The 18,336-nt window shown below is 54.8% G+C and overlaps 2 protein-coding genes across 2 annotated transcripts; both read left to right on the plus strand.

Moving 5' to 3' along the window:
- The first annotated feature begins 797 nt into the window (after positions 1-797).
- Positions 798-12,655, plus strand: LMAN1L (lectin, mannose binding 1 like). The gene is made up of 14 exons (XM_029951740.1): positions 798-1,331; positions 3,850-4,004; positions 4,119-4,226; positions 4,316-4,374; positions 5,683-5,782; positions 6,161-6,281; positions 7,069-7,124; positions 7,730-7,862; positions 8,165-8,316; positions 8,946-9,023; positions 9,385-9,452; positions 10,478-10,601; positions 11,232-11,359; positions 12,414-12,655. Exons 1-14 carry the CDS (start codon positions 1,154-1,156, stop codon positions 12,541-12,543), a joined length of 1,590 nt encoding a protein of 529 aa, XP_029807600.1. The 5' UTR covers positions 798-1,153; the 3' UTR covers positions 12,544-12,655.
- Positions 12,656-13,503: 848 nt separating this feature from the next.
- CPLX3 (complexin 3) lies at positions 13,504-17,807 on the plus strand. The gene is made up of 3 exons (XM_029952018.1): positions 13,504-13,760; positions 14,961-15,048; positions 16,729-17,807. Exons 1-3 carry the CDS (start codon positions 13,597-13,599, stop codon positions 16,951-16,953), a joined length of 477 nt encoding a protein of 158 aa, XP_029807878.1. The 5' UTR covers positions 13,504-13,596; the 3' UTR covers positions 16,954-17,807.
- The last annotated feature ends 529 nt before the right edge of the window (positions 17,808-18,336 follow it).

An 18,336-nucleotide genomic window follows, 5' to 3' on the forward strand; every position in this document is an offset into this window, starting at 1 on the left:
AACACACACAGGAGGGAGAAGACTATAATGAACCCCCACATCCTCACCATGTGAACAGTTGCTCCACACCCATCCTGTGCCCTCCACACCCCACTTCCCCCAAACTCTGGGACCCTTGAAAGCAAATCCTAGACAGTATCAATCCATTTGCACAGCTTTGGTACATTCCTCTTTATTTTATTTTATTTTATTTTTTAATTTTTTAAATTTATTTTTGAGAGACAGAGAGAGAGACGGTGCGGGCAGGGAAGGGTCAGAGAGAGAGGGAGACACAGAATCCGAAGACAGGCTCCAGGCTCTGAGCTAGCGGTCAGCACAGAGCCTGACGCGGGGCTCGAACCCACGAACCGTGAGATCATGACCTGAGCCAAAGCCGGATGCTTAACCAACTGAGCCACCCAGGCGCCCCACATTTCTCTAAAAGACAAAACACTTTTTAAAAAATGTAACTACAATACCATTTTTACTCCTAAAATCTTTAACAATAACTCCTTAATTTAATCAAGCATTCATTGTTCAGATTTCCCTAATAGTCTCATTTTCCCCCACCAGTTGGTGGGTTAAAATTAGGCTCCAAGCAAGTCCGCACATTGCACATATTTGCTCCGTCTGTTAAGACTCCCTTTTTTTTTTTTTCACATAATTTATGTGTTGAGGAAATCAGGCTGCCTGGAGGCCTGTGGGTTTGGGAATGTGGGGCAGAGCTGGACACTACAGTGGGGCGAGCAGGCCAGGGAAGTCCGGGGTTGGCACGACGATGACCGGACAGTGGGGACATTTATCTGCGGGAAGGAGGTAGGATGTGGAGGCCTGTCCTGACCAAGGGGAGAGGCCAGGGCTGCTGAGGGCTGGGGCGTGTCCTCATGATCCCCAAGGCCTTATGGCTACCAGAGCTGAGGAAGGGTAGAAAGGTGGCCAGGACCCAGGAATGGGGCAGAGTCAGGGGGGCGACAGGTCAGGGGTCAGGCTGGAGATGAGGAAGGGGCTGGGCCTGAGGTCAGGCCTAGCAGGAACAGGATGTCTGTGTCGAGGATGAAGGGAGAGGAGAGTGCCAGAACCCAGCTCCTCCCCACCTGGCCCAGTCCCCAGGGCCCCTCCCCTGGCCTCCCAGTTGTGGCTCCACCCTGGGGCCAGGACAGCAATTCCCTTCACAATGCTGGTGGTCGGTGGCCCTGACCCCCTGTTCTGCCTTCCCCTCCTCCTGCTCCTGGGCTCCCACAAGCCTGTGGGGGCCAGTCCTCCTCAGAGAAGGTTTGAGTATAAGCTCAGCTTCAAAGGACCAAGACTGGCATTGCCTGGGGCTGGAATACCCTTCTGGAGTCATCATGGAGGTGAGGTGGGGACCAGGCGTGCCCAGGGTCCCTCACAGTGCTGGCGGGGGACCAGCTCTGGGTGGCTGTGACTTGGTGAAGAGTGGGCCTGCCGGTACCAGCCTCTGCCCAACACGGGGCCACGCCTGGGGCAGGGAGGACTCTTAGCCCCAGGACCCCTCCCAGGCTTGTCTCCTATTCCACTCACCACGATCCCACCCCATCCACCAGTCTCCGTTTCTCCTCCCTTCCTCTCTCTTTCTCTGCCCTAGGATTTCTCTCTTTTCCTTTTGCCTCTCCTTGGACCCTGTCTTCTTCCTCTGCCTCTTGGGCCCATAAACACATGCATGCTCACATGCTGAGTCCCAGACACAGAGACACAAGGCAGCTGGGACCAGCACCAACCTCCCTTCTCCCTGCTCCTTGCTGCCAGGCCTGTGGCTGTCCGTGAGAACGGGGGGACTGGCACCCTCATGGCCAGCTCCTTTGCCCGAGAGGACACCAGCTCTGCCCTGTGTGTGTTGGGTGGAAGCAGGGACGAGAGCATCTTAATTTCAGGAGCTTCCAAACCCAGACCTACAAAAAGTCTGTCTTTCACTTGATCTTGTTCATAGAGGATTTGTGAGGACTTACAAGGACCTATGCAGTAACAGGAGCTTAAGTTAGGAAGGAGCAAGAAGAATGAGACTTGGGGTTATGGCTGAGGCATGAAATGAATCCAGGAACATGGCTTGTTGCCGAAATATGCTGTGAGGTCTACCCACCCGTCAGCATTGGGCCATGGATCTGGTTCAGAGGCACCTAGCAGGCAAAGCAAAAAGAGAATGCAGATCCATTATGTATTTCTGTGTCTGTGAGATGTAAGTTCTGAGAAATGGCAGGATTCCTGACTGAGACCAGAACAACTACTCCTTTATGATGACAGGCCTGGTCACGAGGATCTTGGCCCAATCTTCCCTCACAGAGGCATGGGAGGTAAACAAAGGAAGGGGCTGATTCTCACAGCACCAAGCCAGGCCCTGCCTCAAGCCTGGGATGGCAGGACCTGTAGGGCACTCACTGCCGGGGGCCTTGTCAAGTCAGGAGTGTCACAGACCACGGGGAGCAGAGGTACGCCCTCCAAGATCACACAGTGATATGCTCACTGTCCCTTCATTCACTCATTCATTCATTCACTCACTCACTCATCTTTTTTCTTAGACTTCTGCCGCCATGCCCCTCTGTGCCCAGGCCAGAGACACAGGGCAGAGCCAGACTCAGGGAGCCCACATTTTGGGCAGTCCTAGCCTCCCACAAGTCACTTCAGGGGCGGTGGTGGCTTCTAAGGCCCCCAGGACTTCTGGCCTTGCAGCCTCCTACCATCCCTGCCCCCAGCCCTGGCCTTTGCTGAGCAAACAGGCTGGATTAGCAGTCTCCGGAAAGTGCTGGCAAAGACTGGGCCTTGGGCCAGGTTCCAGGCTGGCAGCCCAGAGGGGTGAGGAGCCAGCTGAGGGGAAGCCTCTGATCTCCCTTCCTCTGATTCCTCGCAAGCCTGCCTCAGTTTCTCTGACCTTTCCTTCCTCTTACCAGATAGGCCTCTCCCATCCCTGGCCGCTGTGAATTCTCTCCCACACACACTCCCTTTCCTCACAGTCCTGCCAGTCATTCTCGAATTTGCTTTCAGGCTCTCCTCACCTCGGAATGCCCCCTGGGAACCTGCACCAGGAACCCCGCCACCCCGCCCCGCCCCCACTTCAGTGGGCCACCCTGGAGTCTCTCCATGCTCCCACAGCCTGGAGTCCTGAACTCCAACATGGTTGTTGGCACAAAGTACTCTTCTGTGTCTGGTGGCCTCGGGCGTGTCCTCCTCCTTCACAGGGCCTGTTTCCTCACCTGAGAAACAGAAAGGAGTGGATGCAAATCTCTCTTGTCAGAAAACTTGTACAGGTGTCACTCGAACACGCGGGGGTCAGGGCGCCAACCCCACACACAGCAGAAAATTTGAGCATAACCTGATTCCCCCAAAGCCTTACTGCTAATACCCTTACCGATAACATAGACAATCGAGTAACACATATTTTGTATGTTGTATGCATTATATACTGTATAAGGTAAGCTGGAGAAAAGAAAATGTTATTAAGAAAATCATAAGAAAGAGAAAATACATTTACAGTATCATACTGTATTTGTCGAAAAAAACTCCACATGTAAGTGGACCCGTGCAGCTCAGAGCTATGGACTCAAGGGGCGCTGAGGTCCAATCCACTTAGTTCCTTAACTTCTCTAAGCCTCAGTTTCCTCATGTGTCAAATAGGGTCCCACAAAAGCAGGCAGCACGGATGTGTGGTGAGGTTTACGTGGCAAGGGCCCCGCCGACTGTGCTGAGGTTCACGTCCCACTTCTTCAGGGGGCTCCCGTGTCTGACAGCCGGCCTATTATTTAATGGCAGGCCTTGATGTCACTCCTGTCCTCCCCCAGAACCCAGCCCAGGCCAGTGAGAGAGCGTGATGGGGGAGAAGGGGATGGCAAGGGCCTGGCCCTGAGCTGCCCTGGTCCACAGATGCCATCCCAGGCCTGGAAGCAGTGCGGCTGGCCCCATCCATGCAGAACCGCAGCGGCGCCGTGTGGAGCAGGGCCCCTGTCCTCTTCTCCGCCTGGGAGGTGGACATGCAGATGAGGGTGACCGGGCCAGGGCGGCGGGGAGCCCAGGGTGTGGTGAGTGGCCCCAACCCAGGCCTGGCAGAAGGGGTGAATCAGGGAGGTGGGTGGTGAGCCCGGGGTTCCAGTGTCCTGCAGGGACCTTTGGGCTGAGCAGCTGGGGCCCCGCAGGCTGTATGGTACACCCGAGGCAGGGGCCAGGTAGACTCTGTCCTGGAGGGGCCAGCCTCATGGGACGGCATCAGGATCCTCTTCGACTCTGCCAGCCAGGATACCCAGGTAAGTAGTGATCTCTTGCCCCCCTTCCCCTGCCCCTTACCCCTTTACCCTGTGCCCACGGTTCAGGCTGTGTGTCACCTCCCATGCAGAACAGCCCCACCGTCCGTGTGCTGGCCAGTGATGGGCACACTCGATACGAGCTGCATGGGTAAGGGCCTGTTCGGGCTGACCCCTACCCCATTCCTGGGCCCCAGAGGCCTCAGCGGTTACCCACACTGAGTACACGAGCCCCTTCCCCAGCCTCTGATGGGAACTCAGCTGATGGCTGCGGCCCTGGAACTCCCTCTGGCTTGTCCCCCCTGTGCCTCCACTGGGGCAGGGACCAGAGTTTGCTTGCTCTTCCCAGGAACTGCCCCACTGAGTCCTCAGTTCATTCAACCTATGGGCCCCAGGTTGAGGGATGGGGTCTTGTCACTCACACCATCTCATCTGAGCAGCAACACTCTTGAGAACGGGAGATTATGAGTCCCCAACTACAGGTGAGGGCTCTGAGGTTCAGAGAGGTGGACTGACTTGCCCAAGGTGCATTTGCGTGGAGCTGAGCTTTGAGGTCAGATGGTCCCCGCCCTTCCCCTGCACCAGCTGCCTGCCTGCCAGCGCCTTCCCTTTCTCCCCGATGACGATGACGAGGCTCCGCATCCCACTCAGGCCCGGCTGCCTCCTCAGTAGTTGGGCCGGTTAGTCAGTGCCTCTCAGCACACATCCCTTAGCTCATAACAATTAGAATAATTGCTAGCATTTACGGAGCAGGGCTTACCTGTCTGCGTGGCACAGTGCCAAGCACTTTACATTCATTGTCTTAGCTAATCCTCATAACAATATTATGAGGCAGTTCCAATTATTATCCTCATTTTAAAGATGGGGAACTCAAGTTGGGAAAGATGTGGTCATTTACCCAAGGTCACACCGTTAGAGTGAAAATCAAAGAGCTGGCTTCTCCCTGTTCTGGGCGGCCTCCCTCTTGGCTGAAGGCGGAAGAGCCGTCTGTGTGTCTGTCTGTGTGCCCAGAGAAACCTGGGACCTCTCGGGCCCGCAGAACTTGGCTCGTTTCATCTGTCCTGCGGCAGGTCAAACCGGGCAGAAAGGAGAGGAGAGAGGAGCCCTCTTCGGAGGTGCAGGGGGACTCGGAGTCTCGGGGAGGGACTGTGGGAGGAAGTAATGGGCCCAGGGGTGTTGAGGGCAGAGCTCCACTGTTGCTCCAGGCTCTGTCCCCCTAGAGAAGAGTCCCAGGAAGGCCTTGGAGTCTTCTGCTAGGCAAGGCTTGCTTTCCAGCTCCACTCTCTCCTGCTAAAAAAGCAAGGGAGACTCGCGCTGGACAAAAGGGATACGTCCCATCCCGGGTGACCCGTGAGGGGGGTGGCAGTGCTGTAGGCCTGAGCAGAATGGCCCCTGGGACTACCCCCACTGGCCAGGCCTTGGGTCCTGTGTGGCCCAGCTGGACTCCAAGTGCCCACAGGGATGGAGCCAGCGGGGTCCTGGGATCCTGCCACCGGGACTTCCGAAACCTGCCGATGCCCCTCAGCGTGCGGATCACCTACTGGAGCCAGAGGCTACTTGTGAGTAGCCCTTCCTGCTTTCGCAGACTCTCTGGACAAGGAGTGCAGATTATAGGACACAGAGCTGTGGAGTTGTGACGTTTGAGTGCTCACGGTCCCAACAGACTCGTGCCTGGGACACCACACAGGGGCCCTGGCACATACAGGTGGCACCCACACGGGATCCTCCTCCCTGAGCAGACTCCTAACTCCCAGAGCACATACTTATGAGGGCTAGCGTGAGACCTGGCGAGCGCGCCTCTCCATGCTGTGCCGACACCAAGCTGGGCGGGTCCTGCCCAGCCTTAGACCCAGGAAAGCCAGTGAGTCAGAGGTGAGGGTGATAATCTGCTGCTGGGGTAGGGGAGAGGTGAGGGTTCCATCCTCTGTGCTCTGCAGGTGTCCTTGAATCATGGCCTCACTCCAAATGACTTAGATGAGGTCTGTGTTGAGGTGGGCCCCCTGCTTTTGGCTCCTGGAGGTTTCTTTGGGGTCTCGGCCGCCACCAGTACCCTGGCAGGTGAGGGCCTTCTGGACAGGTAAGAGCCGAGGAGTGGTTCCGAACGAAACATCCCAGCACACCTTCTACAGAGCTCTGGGTGTGGGGCCAGCCACTCCTCTGTGTGGTCTGGGCAAGTCATGCGCCCTCCCTGGGCCTCTGTTACCATCGGGCAAGGTCATGTCTGCCTTGCAGAGTCGCTGAAAGTCTCAAATAGGATAGAGCACAAGAAGCTTTTACACCAGTAATGGCCCTGTAAGTGGCCCAAACTGGGAACTGTGGGGCAAGTGGAAGAGGGACGCCGTGTGGACACTGAGGAAACTATAAAAGGGTGTAACATAATGAAGAGTCCACAGAGGGACCCTCTGCTGGAAAGCAGGGTGCAGTCTGAGAGTGGGCATTCTTGAAGGCCCAGACTCTAGTCTTTAGACTCTGAGCCCTCAGGAGCCATGAAAGGTTTCTGAGGAAGAGAGTCGCATGGTCTCAGAGCCATGCTGAGGAGGTGGCCATTCTGCCACTCTGGGGCCTGAGGGTGTCACTCCGTCTATTGCCCTGGCTCTAGCCCAGGACTGTCCAGTTTTCCCACTCACTGTGGGTCCACCCAGGCTCTGCGTGTCCACCCATCTGCTTCTCTGCCCCTCATACCTTTCCTATGAAGTAAGAAGACGAGGGTCAGAGCTGCCCAGAGTCACCCAGATCTCCTGCCTGCCTGGAATATAATGGAGGCTTGGGGTGGTGAGGGCTGAGTAAGTGAGCTGCCAGGTGAGGCCGGGGGGCTTTACCTTCCCTTCTCTACCCCCCCTTCCAGATGACCATGACATCCTGTCATTCCTGACCTTCAGTCTGAGTGAGCCAGACCCAAAGGTGATGCCAGCCCTGGGCCAGCCTTCAAGGATTACTGGGGGAGACACAGTCCAGAGACCCTACCTCAGATGTTTCTGCCTGTGTCCTGGTGCAGCCAGTCCTGCCATTCCGGCCGATTTCTCTACTGATCCTACTCACTCACTCTCTCTCTCTCTCTCTCTCTCTCTCTCTCTCTCTGTGAGCTGCTCAGACAATCACACAAGGCCTTGTGCTGGGCAGTGCTAGGGGCCAGAAGTGACCTAGAGCTAGGCCCTGTCCCCAACCATTCCCAGGCTGTCTGGGGGCTGTCAGAGCACAGCCTGGGGAGCAGAGACCTAAGCTTGAAAGGGCAGAGAGAGTAGCTGAGTGGAGGAGCAGCACAGACAAAGGTCTGAGTCCTGAGAGAGGCACTGGGGCCTGGGTGGTGGCAGGAGAGACTAGTGTGGGGATTGGCAGCAGCGGAGCCTGAAACGGCAGGGCCCAGTGGCGGGGTGCTTCTTCCCTGCATGGGATGAGTGTTTGGTCCGGAAGCAGGACTGGTCTCGTGGAGGCCCCATGGGAAGGCTCCCCTTACCTGCAGCTCTCCCACAGGGCTCAGGCCTGTGAGCTGTGTCTTCTTCTTCCAGCCTCCCCCACCACCCTTTCTGGAGATGGAGCAACTCCGGCTGCTGAAGCAGCTGGAAGGGCTCCGTGCAAGGCTGGGCCTGGGCGCCAGGGAGGATGTGATTCCAAAGCTGAGCTCTGAAGTCCAGGAAGAGGGTAGGGATCTAGGGAGCAGGCAGGTGAAGTAGGGGACCATTTGAGCATCACAGGATCCTCTTCCTTGGGATCAGGAGGGCTTTAACCAATTGGGAGATGAAGGCCCAAGGAGGCCATGTCCAGCAGACCCTGGGGCCCAGGCTCTTTCTGTCCCCACCCCACCACCCAGACACATCATTCCAGGGGAGAGGTGGAGGCAGAAGCCATGCCTTTCTGCCCCTCCTCTCCAAGAAGCCCCAAAAGATAGGATCTGCTACCCCACTACAGCGGGCCACCTCTCCCAGCTCTGCCCTAATCTCCAGGGGAAAGGATCCTTGGCCTGGAAGAGATGCTGGGCAGACACAGCCAGATCCTGCAGGCTCTCCAGGGTCTCTCCAGACAGTTGGCCCAGGCCGAGAGGCAATGGAAGAAGCACCTGGGGGCCCCGGATCACACCAGGCCTGAGGGAGTCTGGGTGAGTGGCCTTTTGGGCATCCAAGGCCCTGCCTGCAGACCTGTAGAAGCAAGCTCCCCAGGCACTGGGTCCCTGGCACCAGTGGGCTCCCTCAGTCCAGAAAGAAGAGCGAGTGCTATACTTAGGAACTTGTGTCCCCCAAGGTCTGGAGGGAAAGGAAGGCAGGGGTGCAGTGCTGCAGGCTGTAGGATAGGGTGGACCTGCCAGGAGGGAAGCATACTAGAGGGTAACCCAGCACGAGCAAACACCTATGGATCCACGCACCTGGGGCTGCGGAGAGGAGATGCCAGGTATTTGGACACGGGTCTATAGACAAGCGCCAGAAATAGACTGGGTGCTAATTTGCCTGTAGCTCCACATGTGATTTCGTTCCCATTTGGCTTCCTTAATGCTCAGATGCACCAGAATCCTCATTTTTATCTCCACCGCCATCCTCCAAAGAGTCATGCCCCAGGGCACACCCAGCCTGGGGCCTGAAAGCTGAACTCAGTTAAGCTGTTGGATGCCTGGCAGAAAAGGCCAGTGGGTCCTGTGGGCAGCTCAGGGCTTGTGTCTTGTGTCCTCAGGCCAGAGCAGCTGAGGCTGGGCTGCTGGAGTGTGGAAGTGGAGACGGGGCCTCTATGATCCAGGCCCAGAGCTCCTCCTGCCAGATTCTATCCGCCCCACAGAGGGGAGGCCACTTCTCCAGGCCACTCACCAAGACAGAGGCCCAAGCATTGAGAGCTGCTCAGCACTGGCCCCATCCTGGACTTGCCCTGTGGTTGGGGTGGGGTAGGGGTGGGTGGTAGGTAGAAGACTGGATTGGGCCTCTGCCTCCTTTAAGGGCAGAACCATTTCTGGAAAGGGGAGAAAGCCCATGACCTTCGGGCTTTGAGAGGAGGGGAAACCCAGAAGCCCAGATGGACAGGGGATATACTCAATGTGTCAGATAATGTCCAAACTGAGAAGGGGCCAGGTGAGCTGGAAGGCCTTCCAGAAGGAAGAGGGCTACAGTGTACTTGGAAGGTAGACTCTGAGAAAGAGAGGGGCTGTGCCCTGGGCCCTAGAGAACGGCTGGCACTACTGCAGGATTCTGCCAAGGTCAGCGCCCTGCTCCGTGGACAGAGGACTCTGCTCCAGGACCTGCAAGGGATGAGGTAAGGGCACCTTTGAGAAGGGGGCCTGGGGGAGGGGCAGAGAAGTCCTGCTCCACCCACTTACTCAGCCTCAAGTTCCTCCATCAGCCCCCTAGTCCTCACTTTATGAGTATCCAGCACAAAGCCTGGCACATCAGGAGGGGCAGGGTAGAGTTAGGTCTGTCCAGTTGACCTGAATTTAATTGAATCAAGTTTAAAGGGTTTTTTTTTTTAAATGTTTATTTGAGAGACAGAGACAGAGAATGAGCAGGAGAGAGGCAGAGAGAGAGGGAGACAGAATCCAAAGCAGGCTCCAGGCTCAGCACAGAGCCCGATGCAGGGCTCGAACCTACTAACCATGAGATCATGACCTGAGCCGAAGTCAGATGCTTAACCGACTGAGCCACCCAGGCAAGCCAAGTTTAAAGTTTTTAACATCCTAGTTTAAAAGTAACTCTCCCTGGGAAGGACACAAAGTACCTTTCCCAGGAAGGATTAGTAAATCTGAGCCTTCCTTCAGTGATAGCTCCTGGAATGAGGGGGTGTTTTGGTGGTGTTCTTGGAGGAACCATAACCAAGACCAGGCCCAGCTGAAAGGGGCAGTCCCTGAGTTCTTTTTGCCCCTCTCTAGCTTTCCAGCACTCCACTCTAGGCCAAGCCCAGGGAGCTACCCATGGAACTCTGGGTAGTCACCTTGATGCTATGGAGCAGGGAAGTTTCAGACTGGATGCTGGATTCTGGGTCCCTCACCCACATCTAGATGCTTGGGGATAGGAATATGGAAAGAGATAGAGGAACTAAATCCCCTGGGACCTGGGGATGGAAAACAAAGCCCAGGGAGCCTGGAGTTGAAACAGACAACTTTAGGAACACCCTTCTCTGAGCTAAAGCTGTCTGAGGATATAGGAAGAAGGTTCTATGGTGCCTGTTTCCCACCAGGTGCTGCCGTTAGGGATTGTGGGATTGTGAGAAGTGGTTAGGAGGCTTGGGTGCAACCAGAAGAAATAACGAGTCATTTCCCTTGGTTTCCATCCCCCCCCCCCCAGGGATGCAGCTGCCCACGTGGTCTCCAAAGCCCAGCTCTTCTATCTGCCTGTGGGCACCAAGCATCATTTCTTAGAGCTGGCCCAGATCCTGAGCCTCCTGCAGAAGGACCTTCGGGCCCCACTGGTGAGGGGGAAGGAAGGGGTATCCTGAGGGCACCATCCTTGAGGTCCTGGCTCAGCCCCCTTCTTCCAACACTTCTGCATCCCCAGGCCCCTTCTGCCCTTGCGTTTTCCTCCCAGAACTGCTGGCAGGCACACCTTACCTGTGCCTGTGTCTGTGATGCAGATCTCATCTTCCCTCTGTCCTCTCTGTGCTCTGGAGAGTCATTGTCTCAACAGACTCAATGGCAGCAAGGCCCTATAAACCATTTGGTCCAACCCCCTCAGTGACCATAAGGGAAATTGCATTACTAGAGCTCGATGGTGGAATCCTTTCCTCCCTGTGTCCCTGACCCATCTTGCTCTTACCTTTGCCCTCACCATCACCTTGTCTTTCACTCTATACTTCTTTTTCATCTCTAGAGCCTTCAGACCCCTGGTGTTCCCAGATCCCAGGCCTTCCCAGCTGTTCCCACAGATGGGCCATGGGAACTAGGGTTTGGGAAGTAGCTTCCTTTCCAACCTCCCTGGGTGAGAACCAGGGTGTCCCCAGCCTGGGGGAGGGAAATAAAGCCCACACATGGCCCGGATTCCAGGTCCCCTTTGTCCTTCTGGGTAAGAAGCTGATCCAGGATCTTAGAATGTCCCCTTTCAGAAAGCAGCAGCCAAGAACCCTCGCCCACCTGGCCAACCCCCAGGGGCCTCTTCATGCCTGCAGCCCACCATCTTCTTGTTCTTCCTGCTCATTCAGACGATAGGCTTCTTCTGTTACGTGCATTTCAGGTAGGTCTTCCTATGGGTGAGACATGCTAAACTGCTTTCCATCTCTTGATTCTGGGTCATAGCCATTCCATTTGACAGATGGGACCCTGAGGCCCAGGGGGAACATGCCTGGTCTACCACCTGGCAAGGAGCAGCACTCAGGCTAGGACCCATGTTTACAACAAGCTCTATTGACCACCTGCTCAACTGCTGGTCCCATCTAAGTCCTGCCCTCACAGAACTCACTTGCTAATGTGAGAAATCGATGAGTAACTGATAGTCACACCCTCTCTGGTCAGTGCCATAATGGCAGGGAGCTCAGGGGCTATAACAGTATGGGGAAAAAGCACTTGACCCAGCTTAGGGAGGTCAAGGAATTGACTTGGAAGGGGCCCTGGATATGGGTCAAGATAACTAGGAGTTTCTAGCCTGACAAGCTAAGTAAAGGCATCAGTATAGAGGAACAGGATGAGAAAAGGCATGGAAGCATGGGGAAAAAGCACAATATTCTGGAGAAAAAGTGTCAAGTTCAGTGTCAAAGCAAAGGGTGGAACCAGTTTGTGAAACTGGACAAAGAGAATTTAAAAGGTGGGGGAGGTCACTAGTTCTGCTTGATGGGTGTTTGTTGAATGAATGAAACATTTAGAGATGGTAAGTGTGCTAAGTTGCTCAGAAGTGGGACTGACCATCCTTACTGGTGGAATTTCAAGACAAAAAGAGTCAGTGTGGTCTGGGATGCTCCTGGAGGAGTGAAGTGTGCTGAGCTTTAAAACCAGAGTAGAAGAGGGGACAGCCTCCAGGTAAAAATAGCAAAGATACAAAGTGGAAATGATGACAAGCTTATACATTATTGTAGGCGTTCGATGGTGCCCATAAGGCTGGAGCCACCTAGACAGACCTTGAATGCCAAGGAAAGAGTGTGGTCCTGATGGGGCAGGCCAAGGGAGTCATAGAAGGTCCTAGAACAAGGGAGGCTGTGATGGAGGAATGGTAGAGAGGTGAATGTAGAAGCCTGGTCTCAAGAACCCTGAAGGCAGAGATCCAAGTAACCTTCTTCTCCTTTCCCTGGCAGTAGGCAGGAGCTGGGCAAGAGCCTTCAGGACTACTTGTCCATAGGCAGCCCTCCTCTGTGTCCTGCACCACGCATTCCTGAGGCCCTGGGGATTCTGAGGAGGCAGCCTCTCTCCTCCAGCATGCGCACATGACTCACCTCAAAGCCCTGAAGAAATGTCACCAGGAGGTGGATGGTGTCTAGGGGGTGAGGGTTTGGCCGGTACCTTCTCCTTCTGGGTGCCCAGCTCCTGCCCACACCTTAGTTTGGAGGTAACTCAATCTTATTAAAAACGATTTCCATCTCCCCATGCTTTATTTGATATGCTCATTTACCTTCTGGCTTCATCTTAATTTCTCTGAAGGCTTTAACCTTCTATGGATAGGTAGCTGGGAGCAGGCTCCAAGCAGGCAAGGACATCAAGGACTTGCTTGATTGCCAAAAGACCAGAGCCTTGAGCCCTGGACTTAGGTTCAAGAGGGAGTCACAACTGTGATAATTCTGTCCCCAGAGCAAAGAGTGGAATCTCCAGGTGCCCTCTTGGCCCAGCCCAGCCAGCATCACCATGAACAGCTCTCTCCCTCCCCACTTCTGCAGCTCTAGGGGTCAGCAGAGCTGGCACATGAGGGAGAACTCTGAGGCAACCCACGGAGGCATAATTGGGATTCCCCGCTTTCTGGTCTCCCTCCTTTTCCCAGCGTCCAGCTCTTTGGGCAGCTCCCGGGGTAGCGGCGTGGGTAGGATGGTGTAGGGGCCAGGACTGGATCTTTGCTCCTTGCTGCCACTTGGATCTGCCAGCTGAAATCCTGGCCAGCCACCTGGGAGAGGAGAAGTGGGAGGAGAGTAGGAAACAGGGTTCTGGACACGCATCAGTGCAGTCCCTTTCCCTGGGGAGCGACCCCACCCCGCGCAGGCCCTAATCCGTTGTCAGAAATGCCCAGGCGGAGCTTGGCGTTGAAGGAGGCACGTGGGGGAGGCGGGAGTGCGGAGCGGGCACGTGGTCCAGCCTCCTCAGCCCCGTGCATGCCCCCCGCCCCCCGTGAGGAGGGGTTTCGGGAGGTGGGGGCGGGCCTGGGCAGGGGCTGGCGGCGGGAGGCTCAGAGCGTGGGGCGCGGGCCGGCGGCAGGAGCTGTCCGCGAGCCCTAGTGCTGAAGTAGGTGCGGACGTGCCTGGGTCCCGGCTCCCGGTGCCAGGGCCAGCGAGGACCATGGCGTTCATGGTGAAGACTATGGTGGGCGGCCAGCTGAAAAACCTCACCGGGAGCCTGGGGGCCGGCGAGGACAAGGGGGACGGGGACAAATCCGCAGCCGAAGCGCAGGGCATGAGCCGAGAAGAGTACGAGGAGTATCAGAAGCAACTGGTGGAAGAAAAGTGAGTGGGATCCCTTCCTGGCTTCAATGATCTTCCCCGGACCCCCCAACCCCATCCAGCCACCTGGCCCACCTCTAGGGCGGTTTCAGACCCTGAGCCCTCTCACACTACTTTTCTAGATGCGGTAAGCGGCCGGGTTGTGCTTTCTAGGCTGCCCCCAGAGCCACCCAGTCTCAGACCCAGTACCCGACCCCAGCTCTGCACTCTGGGCCCAGAGGGAGTGGGGGCAGGGGCAATAGGGATCTGGGATGGGGTGGGGGCACGTGCATTTCTGACGAAACAAATAATCCCTTAATCCGATCTGGTCCTAGCCGTCTGCATCTTCCAACCAGAGCTCCTCTAAGCCTGAGTGAGGCTCCGAGAAAAGTGATGAATCTGAGGGGCTCAGAATCATGGAGACAGATCTTGAGATGGATGGGGCACTTAAAGATATTGAGCCTCAATGTCTTCTTGTGTGCAGGCAGTGCTGGGACAGAGAGGCAGCTGGGATGGGATGAGGGGCTGGACCCCAGAGGTAGGCTGCTTAGGTTCAGATCCAAGTTTTGCATATTTTTAGCTGGATAACTTTAAGCCAGTTATTTGAACCTTTCTGTGCCTCAGTTTCCTCTTCTGAAAGTGGTGATGGTAATCATAAAGCATGCCTTATATATTTTGAATGATTAAATTATTTGACACATGTAAACTTCATAGCACACTGCCTGGCACACGGTAAATCATTAAATATTAGCTATTATTTTGCTTAATCTTGATAACAGTTTTGTGAGTTGCAAAAGAGGAAAATAAGTGACTTATCCAAAGACATACCAAAAGTGGTAGTGCAGCCAGGACGCAAGCCCAAGTCTGTCCCGAATACTTCTCCCTACACGACACAATCTGTCAGGAAGGGAAAAGACAGATGGAGCTGGAGTCCACAAGAGACGCATACTAGGTAGGGTCTGCAGAGTGAGCCAGACCGGCTGACTCTCCAGCCCCAATAGTCCAGTGGCTGGTGCAGACACAAAGGACAGCTATGATGGGGGGAGAGGCAGCAAAGACTGACCGACCGAGGCCCGCCAGGTCGGAGCACCCTTCGGACACACAAGCCAGCTGGCTGGAGCAAAGCGGTCCGCGCTGGGACACGGAGACCCCTCCAGCCCTTTCCTCCCACACCCCGCCCATTCTCTCACCCCTTGAGATGACTCCGCCCCGGTGCCTCCGCAGGATGGAGCGGGACGCGCAGTTCACCCAGAGGAAGGCAGAGCGGGCCACGCTGCGGAGCCACTTCCGGGATAAATACCGGCTGCCCAAGGTAAGCTTAGGAGCCTGGGCTGGCAGGCACATCTGGGACCTGAGCTTGGAGCTCCCTGCTCTTTCTCCCGACTCTGGACACCACAAGTTTCAGTTCCTAAAACTCATGGAATTCTTGGTTGGATCCTTCATTCTCTGACTCAAAGGCCTGGAAGCCCAGTCTTCCCAAGACTGATTGGTTTGTGTTTCTGGAGCCAGTTCATGCCCCTTCTTTCCCCCATCCACCACTCCCCCAACCCCCAGTCGGGCCCAAGCAGATGAAGAAGTGGAAGACAGTAGATTTTACCCCAGGGTTGAGTACACTCAGAGCTCCTGAACATCCACAGAGGGTGGAGTGGGGTAGAGAATGCAGCATCCTCTATGTGCCAGGCACTTGACCTTCATGCTCTTATGTAACCCTTCAATAATGCTTTCAGGTAGCTATCACCCACACTCCAAATAAGGAAACTGAGGCTCAGAGAGGTTGCAGGACTTGGCAAGGCCATATAGCCAGCTAGTGATGGAGCTGCGGTCAGAGCTCAAGCCTGTGAATACTGGACTCCTGGGTTGCTTCCAGGGTATGGAGTCTGTGTGCAGAGAGCAAAATGCCCCTTGGTTGGCCAAGCAGCCAGGAAAATGTCCCCATAGGCACTGCAACGGTAGATGGGAATGTGTTTCCTAAGGAGGGAACTGAGGCACAAGCTACTCCCAGTGCCTAGAATCTTCCACTTGAATTGAAAGATCAGACATGTGAACATTACATTCACTCATTTAACAAATGTTTACGGATCCCTTGGCTATCTCTGACGTTCCACAGGGCACCAGTCTTCTGGAAGTCTCTCAGAGGCAAAAGCAGTCCAGAAAGCCTGGAAGGCTACTGAGGTAAACCCAGCTAAAAATGGAATCATTAAAAAAACAAACAAACAAACAAACAAACAAAAACAGGAATGGAGTCATTCCTCAAATGCTTGCATGAGCCTTATTAAGAGACACAACTCCTGCCACATCAGGAAACTCTGAGTCTAGTAGAAGAGGGAAGACTTGGCTGTAACTGCGTAGGACACAAAGTGGAAAGCCCCAGGGTCCCCAAAGGATTTCCAAAGGGAAAGAGAAGTGCAATGGCATTCAGCAGGTATCATGCAATGAGAGCACAGATGTCGGAATCCATGATGTAGATGTAAAACAAATGTCCGCACTTCCTAGGTGTGTGACCTTGCACAAGTTACTTGCTTAAATTGAATAATTTACTTAAACTGAGCCTCAATTTCCTTGCTTGTAAAATACAGATAACAATACCCACCCTGCAGGGTTATTTTGAATGTCAGCCATACAGTAGGCATTTGATAAATGGTACCCATCACTGTTATCAGTAACGTCCTCCAGTGTAGTTAATGATAGTCAGCATGTGACTTGACTGATTAGAACAGTTTCACTCCTAAGTATTTTCATTTTGCTCTATTCACTATGCTAGTGTCTTCAATATCTCAGAGTGAAGTAAGGTGGTGTAAAAGTGCAAGGCCGCCATGTCCAAGTGACAAAAGTTTGATCCTGGGATTAGTGGGGTTGGGGGGCCTAACTCACCAGAACATTCGGCTTGAGAAATCTAGGGGCTGGTAGCCCAGTCCGGACCTCTTCCCTATCCCTTCGACTCTGGATCTTCATGGACCTCCAACTGCACTCCACCCTCCCCTTTTCCCTTCAGAACGAGACAGATGAAAGCCAGATTCAGATGGCAGGTGGAGACGTGGAGCTGCCCCGAGAGCTGGCCAAGATGATTGAGGAGGACACAGAGGAGGAGGAGGAGAGAGCCTCCGTCCTTGGGCAGTTGGCCAGTCTCCCTGGTCTAGACCTCGGCTCATTCAAGGACAAGGCCCAGGCCACACTGGGGGACCTTAAGCAATCAGCTGAGAAGTGCTACATCATGTGACTACTTCCTCTAGGGCTAAGAGCATGTCCCAATGTCCACAGACCCATACCCCTCTTAGTTCTGTTCCCCCTGTCCCATGCTAGCTCAGGACCCTTCCCATTCATGGTCCAAGTCTGCCTTCTGGTCTCTCTCTCTCCACTGGGAACGAAGTCCCTATTCCTCACCCTTCTCTTCAGGACCCACCCTCTCTACTAAGCCTGGAAAGGCCTTCTAAGATTGTAGGAATAGGCCCATCCCTCTCTGGCCATCACCCCAAGTTCTTGTACACAGGATCACACATAGAGAGACACACAGAGGGACATAGAAACTGTGGCATGTGGAGAGGCATATGCCACACCTGCATCCTGGCGTGCGCATGCGCGCACACACACACACACACACACACACACACACACACATGCACACACACAGAGGGCAGACACCCTCAGGAGACAAGAGGCCCAAGTTTGAGCCTCCAAGTTCACTCTCCTTGCAAGCCACTGCTCTTTCTGGGTCTCATTTCATCATCTCTAAAATGGGGACGGGCTGGATGATTTCTAACACTTTCTGTCTTGGCTTCCTTGGCCTTTGGAGCCAACCCCACACAGCTCCTGGGGCAGGACAGCACTTGTAGCCGTAGCCTCAAGTGGCTGCCACTGTACTGTGGGCTCTGGCTCTCAGGAGCTGAGCGATGCTTTGTGAGGGGCCGGGTGCCAAGGATGAAGCTGGCACACAATGGTAGCCCAGGCGGCTCTAGGCCTTTTCTGGACCCAGGCCCAGGAAATTTCTGTTCTGTTCCCATAGAACTCTCTCCAGATTCCATAGCTGGATCTCCTCTCTCAGCTCAATGAAAAATAAAAATTTGAAATGATGTACCTTTTTTCTGACTTCTTATGGACCTCCAGGAGTCTTGGGATTCATCTTGGGGTTCACAGCCCAACAACCCTCCTCAACTGTAGCTTCATAGGAATGCCAGCAAGCTCTACCCTCTGGGGGCCCGGGGCAAGGGCGGGGTCCCCACACTGACCAAGCACTAAGTCCAGGCTGGGGCCAGATGGACTAGGTCTGGACTTTGAAAAGGATGTGGCAGCCAGCTGAATGGGGACGCACATGGAGAAGGCCAGGCCTCCCAGCCACTACTTGGAACCACAGGAGAGGCTGCAGCTCAATCACAGCTGTCTCTGGCACCTGCACCTGGACCCTCTTCTCACCTTGGAGATGGAAGGTGTAACAAAAAGAAGGCAAGGCAACTTTCCAGTCCTGGCACTGCTGTGTGACTTAGAGCAGGACCCTTTCCCTCTCGGAGCCTGTTGTCCCTGCTGTGATATGAAGAACTACCCCCTCCCTAAATAATAATTCATTTTAAAGCTGTCTGGAAAGCCTTTGGCACATGGTAGACCATCA

The sequence above is a fragment of the Suricata suricatta genome, chromosome 9 (assembly GCF_006229205.1).
Source record: "Suricata suricatta isolate VVHF042 chromosome 9, meerkat_22Aug2017_6uvM2_HiC, whole genome shotgun sequence".
NCBI classification, from domain to species: domain Eukaryota; kingdom Metazoa; phylum Chordata; class Mammalia; order Carnivora; family Herpestidae; genus Suricata; species Suricata suricatta.

Excerpts from the sequence above, each read along its gene's own strand:
- LMAN1L (XM_029951740.1), top strand. The coding sequence starts at position 1,154 with ATGCTGGTGGTCGGTGGCCCTGACCCCCTGTTCTGCCTTCCCCTCCTC. Across the intron at positions 6,282-7,068 it reads CGCCACCAGTACCCTGGCAG|ATGACCATGACATCCTGTCA; the intron begins GTGAGGGCCTTC and ends CCCCCCTTCCAG. Across the intron at positions 7,125-7,729 it reads TGAGTGAGCCAGACCCAAAG|CCTCCCCCACCACCCTTTCT; the intron begins GTGATGCCAGCC and ends TTCTTCTTCCAG.
- CPLX3 (XM_029952018.1), top strand. The coding sequence starts at position 13,597 with ATGGCGTTCATGGTGAAGACTATGGTGGGCGGCCAGCTGAAAAACCTC. Across the intron at positions 13,761-14,960 it reads AAGCAACTGGTGGAAGAAAA|GATGGAGCGGGACGCGCAGT; the intron begins GTGAGTGGGATC and ends GTGCCTCCGCAG. Across the intron at positions 15,049-16,728 it reads ATAAATACCGGCTGCCCAAG|AACGAGACAGATGAAAGCCA; the intron begins GTAAGCTTAGGA and ends TTTTCCCTTCAG.